The 15,817-nt window shown below is 46.4% G+C and overlaps 1 protein-coding gene and 1 long non-coding RNA gene across 2 annotated transcripts in view; one reads left to right on the top strand and one right to left on the bottom strand.

Annotated features, from left to right (window-relative positions):
• Positions 1-1,194: 1,194 nt before the first annotated feature.
• LOC101902644 (uncharacterized) lies at positions 1,195-6,842 on the bottom strand. Its single transcript, XR_814043.4, has 2 exons — positions 6,724-6,842; positions 1,195-1,548 (listed from the first exon to the last, which is right to left on the bottom strand). It is a non-coding gene; the product is annotated as an uncharacterized lncRNA (long non-coding RNA).
• A 201-nt stretch (positions 6,843-7,043) lies between these two features.
• The window catches only part of MTMR10 (myotubularin related protein 10), a 36,752-nt gene continuing 27,978 nt past the window's right edge, over positions 7,044-15,817 (top strand). The window contains exons 1-2 of the mRNA NM_001193073.3: positions 7,044-7,103; positions 7,645-7,705. Of these exons, the coding sequence (NP_001180002.1) occupies positions 7,044-7,103; positions 7,645-7,705 (121 nt within the window). The remainder of the gene's footprint in view (positions 7,104-7,644; positions 7,706-15,817) is intronic.

Here is a 15,817-nt window from a genome sequence, read left to right as displayed (position 1 = left end):
ACTGTCTGTAGGAATGCTATTCTGATCTTCTTTTTTATTACAATACTTGTCTATGGGATTTAACTTCCATGCTTTCCCTTGATTATTGTTATGTGAAATAGGTTTTCTCAAACTTTTTGAAGACAGCAGTTGTCAGGATAGCTTTTCTAACTTCACAAGAGAACCTTCTTTATTTTTACAGTCTGGCATTAAAATTTTGTAAAAGCCAGGGGACTTCCCCCTTGGGCCAGTGGTTAAGAGTCCATGCTTCCACCGCACAGGGCACAGGTTCAGTCCTTGGTCAGGGAACTAAGATTCCCACATGCCGTGCAAACAACATAAAAATTGTAAAGTCGGCTTATTTTCAGAGATTCTTGGTCCTCCATCTTTATTTGGACCTTCCCTTTCTTTTGTCTTGACTTGGCTCGTTTTGTTTCCATGCCCAGCAGTCTGTCCTTGGTGTGGCTCCCTTTCTTTAAAGGAAGCCCAGGTAGGTCAGTTTCAAGAGTTCCTCTAGCAGTTTCAAAAGTTCTACCCCTCAGACCACCAGGAGCCCCTGCACTCCCAAACACCATTCTCTACTTCACTTGCTCTTCTCCACTTGACTGGCCAGGCCAGTAAATACCTTCTGGCTATTTGGGAATTCTCCAGATGCCTCATTGATTCCCTTTGCTGATATCACAAAAATCTTCTAAGTGCTGTGGTTTACTCCTACTTACCTATATTTTGGAAATCTTGGGGAAACCAGTTCACTTAGATTTGTGGTGAATGTTGTCCATGGGGCTTCGGTTTTGCTTTATAGTTCCTTTGTCTGTTTTCCTGGGGAAACTGAAAAATTATGCTGCTGTTGTCATCTTCCCAGAATTCCCCCTCAGGAAAAAGATGTTTTAAATGACTTAATAGTTATCTTCAAGGGCCATATACTCAGGTAATGGCATAGTTTTGTAGACGTTGTTTAGTTGCTCAGTCGTTTTTCGACTCTTTGCGACCCCATGGACTATAGCCCACCAGGCTCCTCTGCCCATGGGATTTCCCAAGCAAGAACACTGGGGTGTGTTGTCATTTCCTTGTACATAACCACCATACACTATCTCTCCCCGACTGCTTCCACCATCACTTTCTGTTATGTGGACTCTTTTAACCGTCCCCAACTAGCATTGTTACTGAAAGTGGGGTCTGGCTGCTGGCTGCTCTAAAGTCAGTAAAGGGGCAAGGTTGGTGGGAAGTTTGCTTTATTTCAGAAGCTGGCAACATTGCAGGGGGTCAGGGGGAGAGGAGACTCCTGTTCAATGGCTGACTCCCACCACTGACAATCAGTAGGCAAGGGCTTTTCTAGGCAGAAGGAGGGAGCTTCATGCAGAAATAGCACAGGTAGCTCTGACAGTCATCTTGAAATTGGTCATCAGTGGTCTGACCAGTGTCATCTTGATCATTTTGGGTACAATTAATCTTCAGTCCTGGAGTTGGTTTGTTCCCAGTTCTCAGAATTGTGGCAACTTAGGTCATGAACACAGTCTGGTTGTCATGTATTGATAGTTAACCTCTTCCGCCTCGTGGGGGTTTTAGTACCTGTAAGACAGTTAAAGCATTTGAGCAAGCTCTAGGAGTTAGTGATGGACAGGGAAGCCTGGCGTGCTGCAGTCCATGGGGTCACAAAGAGTCAGACACGACTGAGTGACTGAACTGACTGACTGAAGACAGTTCACAGGATATGGCTCAGAGTATTACCTATAGCCCCTGAGGATGAACTAAAGGTCTTTGACTGAGCTTAATGACTAAACTGTTATTATTTTGTCCTGTTTGACTGTTTTCCTTTGCTTCTGAATTTTCTCACTTCTCTGATTAAATATATTCTTTGACTCAAGTTTTTCTACAGGAAAGAGGCAGGTTTAGGGCATGGGAGGTCGGGGAGAAGCAATGTAGGGTCCTTTTCTATTCAGTCTCACAGCTTCTACCATTATGTACCTCTACAGTAGGGTGTGTGTGTGTGTGTGATTATTTTAAAGTGTTAGATCAAGTCATTCTCAACTCAAAGCATCACAAAAGCACCTAAACTTTCAGAACCTATGTGATCTGGCTCGTTGATTTTCTCTGACCTCTTCTCCCACTGGATTAGGCTGCTCTGAACACACCAGGCAGGATCTCAACCCCGGGCATTTGCATGACTCTCTCCTCTTCCTTCTGATTTCCACCTGGCTTGCTCCTTCACTCCCTTCAGTTTCTGTCTGCTCAAATGTCATCTGATCAGAAAGGCTTCCCTGATCACACTCCATCTCCCATTGAAAAAAAAGCCCTCATCCTCTTTCCATATTTTTCAATTCATGGCACTTGTTATACATTAATTTTGTGTATCTTTTCACCTGTAATTAAAGTGCCAGGAAAGTAGAAACTGTCTTCTTAGTGACCCAAGTAGTTTTTAACACAGAGTTAGCAATCAATAGGGCTTCCTTGGTAGCTCAGATGGTAGACAATCTGCCAGCCAATGCAGGAGACCCAGGTTTGATCCCTGGGTCGGGAAGATCCCCTGGAGAAGGGAGTGGCACCCCACTTGCCTGGGAAATCCCACAGACAGAGAAGTCTGGTGGGCTACAGTCCATGGGGTCAAAAAGAGTCAGACATGACTGAGTGAATAAAGCGCATACACATGTAGCAATCAATACAAATTTGGTAACTGACTGAATGAATATATAAATTACCTAGTACATAATAGGTATTCAAAAAGTGTTAAGTGCTTTTTTCTTCCCCTCTTCACAGGGAAAAGGAAATGGTCTGTAGGGAAAACCACTATCCCCCACCATTTCTGTTCAGTCACTCAGTCATATTCAACTCTTTGCGACCCCATAGACTGCAGCATGCCAGGCTTCTCTGTCTTTCACTATCTTCTGGAATTTGCTCAAATTCAAGTCCATTGAGTCAATGATGCCATCCAACCTTCTCATCCACTGTCACCCTCTTTTCCTGCCCTCTATCCTCCTATCCTGCACAATAGAAGAACCAATACAAGAAACAGAGTCAGAAAAACAGGAGGACAAAGAGTGACATTAGAGACAAAGAAGGAGATAGGCAGCTATTTCAAAGGTACGGAGTATCAAGGAGACCAAGACTAGTGCTTGGAATTGCACTGATTCTCCCAAAATTCAGACACTAAAGCTGAAATTCAATGAGTGTATTTGGAGGCAGGAGATACATCTTTGCGAGGTAATTAATGTTAAATGAGTTCATAAAGGCTGGGATCCTAATCCAACAGGATTAATGAATGTCCCTATAAGATGAGGCACCAGGAACAAAATTAGGTCATTTGCAGACATGGATGGACTTAGGGTCTGTTATAGAGTGAAGTAAGTCAGAAAAACAAACATTGTATATTAATGCATATATGTGGAATCTAGAAAGAAGGTACAGATGAACCCATTGCAGGGCAGGAATAGAGACGCAGACATTGAAAATGGACATGTGGACACAATGGAGGGGTGGGCTGCATTGCGAGGGTAGCACTGACGCATATATACTACAATGTGTAAAACAGATAGCTAGTGGGAAGCTGGTGTGTAGCACAGGGAGCTCAACTCAGTGCTCTGTGATGACTTAGGGGGTAGGATGGGGAAGGTGGGAGGGAGGCCCACCTCAACAGGGAGGGGATATATGTAAACATATGGCTGATTTGATTCATGTGCAGCAGAAACTAACACACTGTAAAGCAACTATACCCCCCAATAAAAAATTAACTTGAATAAAGAAGAGGCACCAGAGTGAGTTCTGACACCCTGCACCCACCCACCACCCACCTCCCACCACTCAGCTCTCTTCATTGTCTGCAAGCCCAGAGTGCTCTCACCAGAATTCCATCTTTCCTACTTGATCTTGGGCTTCCCAGCCTCCAGAACTGTGAGAAATAAATTGCTGTTTAAGCCGCCTAGTCTGTGATGTTTTCGTAGGGCAACCCAAACACATTAACACAATTAGGTATCTGAAAAGGTCCTAACATTTAGGGTAGGTCAAGAAAAATCTGGAAATCAGTTTTTCAGTTTTTTAATTGTATGGTCACTTAATAGAGTTGTAGATCCTAAAACTTGTATGGCAAGGCCCAAGTCACAGTAAGCCATTTCAGCATAAAGAAAGATCCATACATTCCTTGCAGAGCGTGTGTGGGAAAACAATCCATTTTGTCCAGTTTTATTAAAGTATAATTGATATATATCACTGCACAAGTTTAAGGTGTACAGTCTAATGATTTGACTCGCATATATTGTAGAATGATTACTGCAGTGAATTTAATTGGCATTCATCATCTTATATGAATACAGTAAAGAGAGAGAAAAAAACATTTTTTCCCCATGTGATGAGAACTCTTAGGATTTACTCCCTTAACTTTCCCATATAACATACGCTACGCTAAGTCACTTTAGTCGTGTCCGACTCTGTGTGACCCCATAGACGGTAGCCCACCAGGCTCCCCCGTCCCTGGGATTCTCCAGGCAAGAACACTGGAGTGGGTTGCCATTTCCTTCTCCAACGCATGAAAGTGAAAAGTGAAAGTGAAGTCGCTCAGTCGTGTCCGACTCTTAGCAACCCCATGGACTGTAGCCTACCAGGCTCCTCCATCCATGGGATTTTCCAGGCAAGAGTACTGGAGTGGGGTGCCATTGCCTTCTCTGATAACATACAGCAGTATTATATTATTTCCCTAGTACTTACTTTTCTTATAACTGGAAGTTTGCAGCTTTTAACCACCTCTCTCCAGTTCCTCTCCCACCTCCTGCCTCTGGGAACCGCAAATATGATCTCTTTTTTCTGAGTTTAGTTTTTTTTTTTAATCTATTTAATGCAGATGAATCACAGATAATTCATAAAAAGGTGTTAAATGTATGTGTACAGCAGTATCTGTAATACCTATAATTCAATGGACTTGATATTTTAAAGTACAGTTGTAGTACCCAAGCAAAATGGAATCGTATGTCACTTAAACAAGTTAACCAGAAAGATCACTGGGGTTCTGGATCCAAGATAAATTTTTTTTTAAAAAAGGTAAATTTTGAAGTCTTATTTAAATTTTGTTGTTTAGTCGATAAGTCTGTCCAGTTCCTTTCGACTCCATGGACTGTGCCCCATCAGGCTCCTCTCTCCATGGGATTTCCCAGGTAAGAATATCAGAATAGGTAGCACTTTCTTCTCCAGGGGATTGTCCCGACCCAGGGATTGAACCCACATTTCCTGCATCACAGATGGATTCTTTACTACTGACCCACCAGGTTGTTGTTCAGTTGCTAAGTCATGCCCAACTCTTTGCCATACCAGACTTCCCTGTTCTGCATTATCTCCCTGAGTTTGCTCAAACTAATGTCTATGAAGTCGGTGATGCCATCCAACCGTCACATCCTGTCATCACCTTCTCCTCTTGTCCTCAATCTTTTCCAGCATCAGGGTCTTTTCCAATAAGTTGTCTTTTCCCATCAGGGAGCCAAAGTATTAGAACTTCAGCTTCAGCATCAGTCCCTCCAGTGAATATTCTGGGTTGATTTCCTTTAGGATTGACTGATTTGCTGTTCAAGTGACTCTCAAGAGTCTTCTCCTGCACCAAAACTTGAAAGCATCAATTCTTCACGCTCAGCCTTTTTTATGGTCCAACTCTCACATCCAGTACATGACTATTGTAAAAACCATAGCTTTTAATATACAGACATTTGAGCCACAAGGGAAGCCCCTTAAATTTTTTAGTATTTCCATTAGGGACACTTGTCAGAATGATTGTGACTCAGATGGCCTCATTGGAGCTTCCCTATGGCATTAATTATAAAATGCTAGATTAGGGATTTATTCTTTAAAACATAAGAAAAACCTAGTTTCAATTAATAATTTATCAAAATGTAACATCACCAGTCGCCTTCCACCCAAGGCGGCTCCAGTTCGGAAACATGCTAGAGTTCAGAAATGCCCTGGGCTTCATAAGCTGAAGGTAGCTGATTCTTTGCAGTTATTGGGTCCATAGCCTATTTGGTCCAAACAGTTAAGGTCTGCCTCTCGCTGGGCTTTTTGATCATTTATCTGCTCACTGTTATTTTTACACGTGAGGATAGCCAAGAAAAGAAAGGAAGGTAACTTGCTTAATATGGAGTTTGATAAAGAGGGTAGAAGTTAAAGTAAACGGAGGCGTTCAGGTTGCCTGGCAACGTCCTCTGTCAACAGCCTCAGCATCCCACGCAATTCAGCAGGACACCTAAGGCTCATGGCTCCGTGCACGGACAGACACACTGGGTGATGGGAGATGATCTCCCCCACTGTGCACCTTGAAGGCATTGCGCTGACCGTCTGATCCCGGTCACTGCCCGCTGCCCCGGGCCGCCTCCCCGGTGCCCGATCCTCACAGGCTGGCCGCAGACGGCGTGACCGGTAGATCTCGGGCTACAGGATCCCCTTTCCTCGCTCTGGGATCCTCCTGACTACGGCAAACACCGATCGCGCGAGCTGGGGAAGTAGCGAGCGGCGTCCAGGGACCTGTCGTGACCCCCGCCGGCCTCCGTACGTCCCCGTGACCCCCCACGGATGGCGTCCGTGACACATGCCGGCCGCCGTACGTCCCCGCGAGCCGCCGTGACCCCCGCGGGTCGCCCCCGTGACCCCAGGCGGCCGCCGTACGTCCCCCTGGCTTCCGTGGACCCTGCCGGCCGCCGTAGGAGCGCCCCCAGCCCCGCCCGGGCCGCGCTCTCAAGATGGCTCCCGGGCCTCACTCCCCACCGGCGCACTCACTGAGGGCAGGGCAGCGGCGCTCGGCACAAGCCTCGCATTCCGGCGCCCGCGCAGCCTAGAGGCCGGGAGTGGCCGGCCGCCGGCCCTGCGCGCGCCGTCTCGCGGGGCGGGGCGGGGCGCGGCGCCGGGCCCCTTCCGGGGATGGGCCCGGGCTCCTCCCCGCTCGGGCGGGCGCTCCGCCGTGTCCCCGCCCGTCAGCCCGCCCGGCCCGGCTGGCTGCAGACCGAGCCCGGGCAGTCGCACCGGGAGCTCTCAGCCCGCGGGCGTCGGGAGGCGGGTCCCGGGCCGCGACCGGGCCGGACCGAGCAGGCGGCCGCATCATGTTCTCGCTCAAGCCGCCCAGACCCACCTTCAGGTCCTACCTCCTGCCGCCGCCCCAGGTAAACAGCCGTCTCCCCACTGCCGCCCTCTCATCGCGCTTCCGGGGAGCCGCGCGCGGGCCGGCCCGGGAGGCTGTCCCGGACTCCGGACCCCGGCCCCGGATTCCGTTGCGGGGAAGCCACCTTCCAGCGAGCCCCGCCGGCTCGGTGGAAACTTGCAAAACTCCGCCGCAGCCGTTGTCTGCTCGGAGACGGAACCCCAGGGAGCGATCGAACCGGGATTTATATAGCCCTTTGCCCAGCGGCTGTCCACGCTGTGACCGCCGGCGAGATTGCATCGCCTGCGGGCTTCTGGAGGGAGGGGTCACCTACCTGTTGTAAATGTGAACACCTGGAGGCGCCTCAGGGGGTTGTACAATAGTGCTTTTTAGGTCCGACTCCCAATACCTTCACGAACAGGAGTTTAGTAAAAATATGAAAGAATTTAAGTGGGGGGATACGTGCCTGTCGCGTGTGTCATCACTTAGGAAAAAAATTTGCCTTCTCTCACGGAGTGGGGGCGGAATTTTTATTTTGATTTGTTTTTGCTAATGTGTTTCAGACTGACGATAAGATTAATTCGGAACCGAAAATTAAAAAACTGGAGCCCGTTCTTTTGCCAGGTAAGCATGAGAGTTCTGGCAGATACTTTATTTGACAGATACTGGCCTAAGATTATTTTACCAACTAGTATCATGTGGTTAACTTTACTCATTTACTTTAAACTTTAGCGAGTTAAACATCTAACAACTGTGGAGGGGGGAAAAGTTGGTTAGAACTAAAGGACAGCAACAAAAAGTAATGATTAATTGATGTTTGTCCTTGAAAATTGAAGCATCATAGAAAACTGTCAAGAATGTCATTACCTCATTTTCTTTTTGTCTCCTGAAATGTTCTTTTTTTAAGCACTCATGAATTGCTTAGGTAGTGAGAGGGCACTGCCCTTCATACCCATCTGCAACTTCATGCGTTTGTGGTTAATAGTCAGGTCATTTCAATAGAATGAAAAGCAACTTTTATTATGTCTGAGTCTCTGTACTAATAACAAAGCTTAGTGCACTTTGAATCACTTACTTGGCAATTGTTTTTTTGAAGGTGTCAGCTGGCTGTGTTTGCAAATCTCCTTGTTTCAATTTAGAATGGAGTTTCCCAACAGAGACACTCCAGACATTTTGGGCCTGGTCATTCTTTGTTTTAGGGTTGTCTTGTGCATTGCGTGATGCGTATTCAGCATCATCCCTGGCCTTTACCCCCAGATGCTAGGAGCACCCCCTCCTCTACCTTTTGTGAGAACCAGAATGTCTTGCCAAACTGTTTTGTCAGGGGAGCTCTTAGTGCAAAACTTTCTCCCTTTGGAGAAGCACTGGTGTAGAGCAAAATTGACCTTAAATGACCTTAGAGGTATCACTAAGAATTGATGGTAAATTGTTATACGCTTTAGTTTTAACGCATATAAGATATTTATCTGATTGGTAGTTTGAAGTGTATAGTCATTATATGATAGTTAGGAAAAGTCAGTTGTTTAACTCGATTATTGGGGAAAGTAACCAGAAAAGCCCATTTTAAACCTGAAATGCAATCAAATACCAGTCTGTGTGGCTACTATCAACATTTTAAAATCTCAGTCATTACTTAATGCTAAATCTGGTAAAATGACTAGAGCTCTATAAGTAGTAACTGAACAAATACGGAAACTTTAAATTTTGTGCTGTAAAATTTTAAATGTTAAGTGAAAAGTGAAAGTTGCTCAGTCGTGTCCAACTCTTTGCAACCCCATGGACTATATAGTCCATGGAATTCTCCAGGCCAGAATACTGGAGTGGGTAGCCTTTCCCTTCTCCAGGTGATCTTCCCAACCTAGGGATTGAACGCAGATCTCCCACATTGCAGGCGGATTCTTTACCAGCTGAGCCACAATGTTAAGTAGAACAAACAACTTTAAAACATCAACCTTTGGTAACATGTTACAGATGTTAACTTTTAAAATTGTTTCAACTTAATTATGGAAGTTAGTTTTAAATATTTTCTCTTTATTTTGTTAATGCTTTTTAGCCAAACTGCATGTACTAAATAATCCTTTGCACTTGTCCCCAGAGTGAAGAATAGAATTAATAAGTATTCTTTGCTCCTTGTGCGTGATCTGTTTTGGGTTTAGTCACTCTGGTCTTTTAAATGTCCCTGCAGCAAGCAGTGCTCATCCTGAATGAGAGCCTGTGAGCTACTGAACTTTGGCTCCTTTTGCTCTGACTGAGCAGGCCCTGTTCTTTGATTCCCTGCTTCCAATACTTGATTTGATTTGACACTAATAAACCACATGGTCTTAGCTACAAATGATAGAGCTTGATTTTCAGTAATTAACTTATGTGTTTAAGATATGCTTGTGAATGTGTTGATACATATCAGTAAGCTCTAAGAACTTTGTGTGCTTAGTCACTCAGTCGTGAGCAACTCTTTGTGACCCCATGGACTGTAGCCTGCCAGGCTCCTCTGTCCATGGGCATTTTCCAGGCAAGAATATTGGAGTGGGTTGCCATGCTGTCCTCCAGGAAATCTTCCCAACCCAGGCATCAAACCCAGGTCTCCCGCATTTCAGGCAGATTCTTTACTGTCTGAGCCACCAGGGAAGGCCAAGAATACTGGAGTGGGTAGCCTATCCCTCCTCCAGGGGAACTTCCCAACCTAGGAATCGAACTGGGGTCTCCTGCATTGCAGGAGGATTCTTTACCAGCTGAGTTCAACTAAAAACTGGTTCAGGCACTAAGTCTTGTCCAACTCTTTACGACCCTATGGACTGCAGCACACCAGGCTTCCCTGTCCATCACCAACTCCTGGAGCGTGCTCAAACTCATGTCCGTTGAGTTGGTGATGCCATCCAACCATCTCATCCTCTGTTGTCCCCTTCTCCTGCCCTCAGTCTTTCCCAGAATCAGGGTCTTTTCCAATGAGTTGGCTCTTTGCATCAGGTGGCCATAGTATTGGAGCTTCAGCCAGCATCAGTCCATCCAGTGAATATTCAGGGTTGATTTCCTTTAGGATTGAGTGATTTAATCTCCTTGTAGTCCAAGAGACTTACCTTCCTGTTAAAAAGTCAGAGTTTTATGGGGAAGATGGAAACCTGTTTCCTAACTGTCAGTGGTTTACTTGTCTTAGAGATCGCAGCTCAATCTGGATCCTCTTAGCCATGGTAGCGTTTTTTTCTTTGGCTCTGTGTGTGCACACATGATGGCTTGACACCCAGCCTTCTGTCCGCACCTAACCTGTTCTTCACAGAACACTTAGTCCTAAATTAGCATGTCTTTCGCCCTCCTTCCCCTTCCTGTTCATACCTTCTCCTGGCCTTCCCACACCTCACTAGCTACCCCACCCTGCTTCACCTCTCAGGTTGCATCTCTGACTCCCGCTAGAACCTCTGCGGCTCTGTTTCTGGCCGCCCTGCCCTCCACCTGTGAATCCTGGGAGACACATGGAAAGTAACTGCAGCATTGGTAATCTAAAGACCTGGGCTAGCTTAGGGCTTTTACTAAGAGAGCTTAATAATACAGTTCTAGCCTTCATTATAGTTTAAAAGAGGAAACTTGGCCAAGTCACCTGTGGCTTTGCATAGGCACAAGAAACAAGGAAGTAATTGTTCAGAGATGTAGTATTGGACATTACGCTTTGGCGTGGTGCCTTGGGTTCAAGGATATCCTACTTCAGCTGCCCAAAGTTTGAACTTTTAATTCAATAAGCAGATGAAAATTGGAACACACAATCAATTGTTTATTTGTGTGTAGTTACCGAGTGCTCTGTTGAACTTAATGAGGCTATACTAAAATGATCTTCAGCTTTTATTAAGCATAGGAAACAGAAGAAACTGACTAGAAATTTAATTTTAGATGGTGGTTTATGTAAATAATTCCCAGCTTGCCCAGTTTATGAAACTCCTTGAGGTGAAGATTGTACCTAATTCAGCTTTGTGGCCCCGATGTCCAGATTCATCATTACCTGAATCTCATCCTTAATGCGGAGAAGGCAATGGCAACCCACTGTAGTGTTCTTGCCTGGAGAATCCCAGGCATGGGGGAGCCTGGTGGGCTGCTGTCTATGGGGTCGCACAGAGTTGGACACGACTGAAGGGACTTAGCAGCAGCAGCAGTAGCATCCTTAATGACTGTATTGTGTGTGTAAAATCACGCCAATCTTTTGAAAACAGGGAGAGTATGAATTTTAAACTGCATGTGTGCTTGTGTATGTGTGTGTGTGTGTGTATGTGTGTGTGTGTTCCAGCGTATATAAGTTGTGTCTGTTTGTTAGCTGCTGGGCTGGCGGATGCCCTCTCTGAGCTCCTCCTGGGAGCCAGGCACCCAGGCTGCAATGATAGGGGAGGAGAGGCATGAATTGCAGCAGGGCTGGGGTGAGTTCCACACAGCCTGTGGACAAGGCCGAAGATGACCTGGGCCAGTGATTCCCAGATTCTCCTCAGGGCCTGACTGGCATCATATCTGGATGGAGTTTTTATCCGCCCCTGGTCAAACTGAGATAATGAGGGAAAATGGGGCTTTTTTCCATAAAGCTAAATTGATGTGATTAAAAGGATTGTCCTTTATTCTGAGATTATGTCTTTCCAGCTTCTTTGGTGTAGATATGTTCTTCTGTTAGCAGCTGTCACTTTAATTTTTTTGAGTTTTTAAGTAAGCTCTTGTGTCACTTCCCCAAATTATTTTTGTAGTGTACCTGTTTTGTGGAATTTGAGCTGGAGATCATTCTGTAAAATTATTGTTATGTTAAAGGTGCAGTTTAATGAGCACCCACCCAAAGGCAATGGCACCCCACTCCAGTACTCGTGCCTGGAAAATCCCATGGATGCTGGAGCCTGGTAGGCTGCAGTCTATGGGGTCGCGAAGAGTTGGACACGACTGAGCGACTTCCCTTTCACCCAAAGAACATCTCTTACTTTGTCTGCCTGGAGTCTTTCCACTATTTTCTGAAAAACATACCTTTTCTCTTTTGACAAATTCTCCTTCCACAACTCCACGCAGCCTGGCGTTCTTGTGTGGCCAGTGAGGGTGATACCCCAACCCTAGACTGGCTGGCAGGAGCACAGGTTTGCCTCTGGGTATCTTCAGATGGGCACTTCGGGAAGAGCTCTCTTTTGGTCGTGCTGCCTGTAGCTGAGGCTCCAGAGGACCTGCGCAAAAGAGTGATGTCACATCGAGAACTCCAGAGGCAGAGCACCAAGGTGGGGGAGGGGGGCAGTCTGGTGGTTCCCTTCTCCTTGAAGTCCAGCCGACACCAGAGACAGAATTCTTCTTGCCAAGCCAGTTCCATGCGTGTTTCTGACAGTTTGGATTAAGATCCTTAACTCATACATGATGTAGCCTGCAGGTTGCTCTTCAGAGCCACCCCGTCAAAAAGGCGCCAACTTCTCTTCCTTCGACTGATGAGAAAACTCCGCAAGTTGTGGAGGATAAGTAACTTGCCCAGTGATGCCAGCAAGAATAAGGTCAGGGTGATGAGCCGGACTCCAGGCTGTGCCATAACCACTAAGCAGCGGGACCTGTCCGACTGAGCTGCTGACACCAAGTTCCAGATTTATGCTCTAGGCTTGGATGTTATCCTAGGGGGAGTGCTCTGGTGAGGTATAAAGAGTTCTATCCTCAGCTCTGCCCTTGCTGGCATAACTGATTTTGAGCCACTTTGACAAGCAGCTTTCAGATGGTTTCAGCTGCCAGTAAAGGGGATGCCTGGGGAGTCAGTGGGCTTCCTGTTGCTGGCCCAGCTGAGCTGAGGCTGGTGAATCACCATCGGTTTCATCGTGGGGGGTGATTGAAAGGAGTGGGGCCTGGTGAGTTCTCTCTCCTCTGTGTCTGAGATGTGGTCTTGTTAAGGATCTGCAGACTGGGAACAAGGAAAGCCTGAAGTGTGTGGCCCTCAGCAGGGAGTGAACTGTGGAGCCGGTGCTGCATGTGTGCTCCCTATAGAGGAGGACCAAGCAGAGAGGGGGTCCTTCCCTGAGCCTCATTCCACTGAGGAGGGGCTTCAGTGGAGGGAGTGGAGGTGGTGGGGGCTCAGAGGAAGGGCACCTGAGCTGGACTGGGGAGGCCTGGGCTTTGGAGGGCACGTGCTCTGTGCACAGGCCAGGGATCAGCTCCACTACCCCTTCTCTCTGCAGTGCCAGCAGCACTTCCACTAGAAGATTAACCAGTAGATCGATAATGAATGCGTGGATTGTCAGAGTCCTTTATAATCAGATCAGAAAAGGGTACAACCTTGGGCCATCCGGAAATGAAAATAGCCATTGCTGGACAGCTGTCTGGTTTACTTGCTTTTTTTTTTAAAACATATTCACTGCTTGGACCGTTCATGTATTGCTGTTCTTTGCCTCACTATAGGTATTATTTCCTCTATCGAATTGTGAATCCCTTAAAACAAAGACTGTCAGTTTCAGGTGTCGTTTGTTTTGTTTTGTTGTAGCTAGGATTTAGAGTTCACTGTAGACTGAATTTCATAGTATTTTAATTTTTAGATACCCTGCTCTTGAGAGACAAAGACCTTTACTTGTTCCTCGGAACCATGAGCAGCGTAATGAGCTGCGGTGTCTCCTCTTGGGTCTGTTCCTCACTGGGACAGCCTCCTGAGGATTTGGAGCCGGCCACTCCTTGGCTCCTGCTGCAGGACCTCAGGCCACCTTGGCATTCCTGACCCTGCGGCTCCCGCTCAGAAACTCTTCATGAACTTCCACAAGAAAAGTCCTGCTCAAGCAGGAGACCATCCCAAGTCTTTAATCTCTGTAATTTGCTGACCTCTGCTCTGCTTCCCAATATTGATACCTGTCTCTCTCCAACCCAGATGACTTTTTCCTTATCCAGTCCTTGGTGACTGTGATCACATGTTCTCTCTGTCTTGACTGTCATCTGCCGTCAAGATTTGCCTCTTCCTGAGGCCTGCCCTGCTGCCCTTCTCCAACCCCCATCATGGGCAGCGCTTGCTGGGTTTGGTGCTTGATTCTGTGCTTGTTTGTGTCGTGTGTGACCCTGTGAGAACCAGGGGCAGCCTCAGATGGCTGGTGCAGAGTTTCAGCTTTCCTTTGTAACTGGTAGGCCAGTTTAATTCCAGGACCTGAATTTCTCTGCGGCTCAGGACCCTCAGGTCCTGGCTTTAGTGTTCAAAGTCCCACACCCAGGGATCCTCAGCCCCAGGCCATCTGGAACAGTCACTCACCAGATGTAAGGCCATGGACTGGAGTTTTGCCTTGGGCCTCTGCACATTCCATAGGTTAATTAGCTTCTGTGTATAGTGAGGCTTTGTCATAAGCTATTTTTCAAACTAAAATTTATGGGAAAATTATTTTAATTCATCAAATATGTATTGACTTTCTAAACCTGTAAGATATTATGAAAGATAATGTGATACGATTTTTTGGTTCTCGGAGTTAAAAGCTTTCCTAGCTGTACCATTTGGAGACTTACTAATTTTAATTATATTTCCTTATTTATCTTTACAGATGAAAAGGTCTTGAGAAAACAAACTTTGATGATTTCTTGATCCCTTACCAGGTTGTAGTAGAACGTCTTGGCCTGTCATCTTCTGGTTCGGATTTTTCTTTGGTGCTTTTCACATACTGCACCGAAGCTCATTTCCTACTTTTTCTTTCCTGCGGCCCCTGTCCTGCGGCCCCTGTAGCTTCCTGCCCGTGGTGTGCTGGCAAGTGCCTGAGGCCGAGGATCCTCCCACATGGCTGGCAGCACTCCGGCCTCCCTCCTCAGGGAAAGCCCAGGAGGACAGTCTCTGGGAAACCATTGAGGTTCTCAGGAGCTTTGAAGCTTTTGTTGTGAGTTTCCTCTTCAAGGTCACTAATTTAAAATGTAGCAAGAACAGTCAGGTGGCTCTTGTGTGTCTGTATCTGACCCCTCTGGGAAGAGGGCTTTGTGTTCCCTATTTCTCTCCTGTCAATGAGCTGGTTTCCTGGCCTACAACTGCAGGACATGGCTGGCAGCCACTGAGGATAGCTCCTATCCAGGGTCCCCTCTTGTTTATAAAGTGTGAGCAGAAGACTATTCTGCGAGCAGAGAGCTGGCTGTGTGATCCTTGTACTATAAAGCTTGGTTCTATGTGAACAGAACTTAGTGTTATCAGCTAAGCCTCCAGCCAGGTTAACTTGGCGCTTATTTTATGACGTGCTCACAAGAAGAAGCTCCTACTCTGCATCTCCCCATGAAAGTGCCCTCCTGTTCTTCTACCTCCCTCCTGCCCTCTTGCCTTTTCTGCCAGGGGCTCGTTTCCACTCCACGCTTGAAAAGTTGTGGGACAGTTTTCCTTGAAGGACCACAGCCCAGCAGATCCCTAGTTTATTTTGTTTGTTTTTTTTTTGGCTTGTATTGTGTATTTCTTGTCCATTTTCTTTTCTTTGATAGTTTTATTTTAAAGTAAACGTTGTAAAAGCGTACAGATAGTTAACACATAGTCTTCACCCAGCATCCCCTAATCTTATAACTTCAATAAATTTAGCTGAACTAAGAAATTAAGCTAATTAGTCAGCCAGGTGACTCAGTGGTAAAGAATCTGCCTGCAATGAGAGAGACGCAGGTTTGATCCCTGGGTCAGGAAGATCCCTTAGAGAAGGAAATGGCAACCCACTCCATTATTCTGCCCTGGGAAATCCCTTGGACAGAGGAGCCTTGCAGGCTATAGTCCATGGGATTGCAAAGAGTTGGACATGACTTAGCAACTAAACAACAAGAAATTAACAGCACTAT

The sequence above is a fragment of the Bos taurus genome, chromosome 21, assembly GCF_002263795.3.
Source record: "Bos taurus isolate L1 Dominette 01449 registration number 42190680 breed Hereford chromosome 21, ARS-UCD2.0, whole genome shotgun sequence".
NCBI lineage: Eukaryota > Metazoa > Chordata > Mammalia > Artiodactyla > Bovidae > Bos > Bos taurus.
The sequence above is the reverse complement of the archived record's forward strand: the minus strand, read 5'-3'. Positions and strand labels throughout refer to the sequence as shown.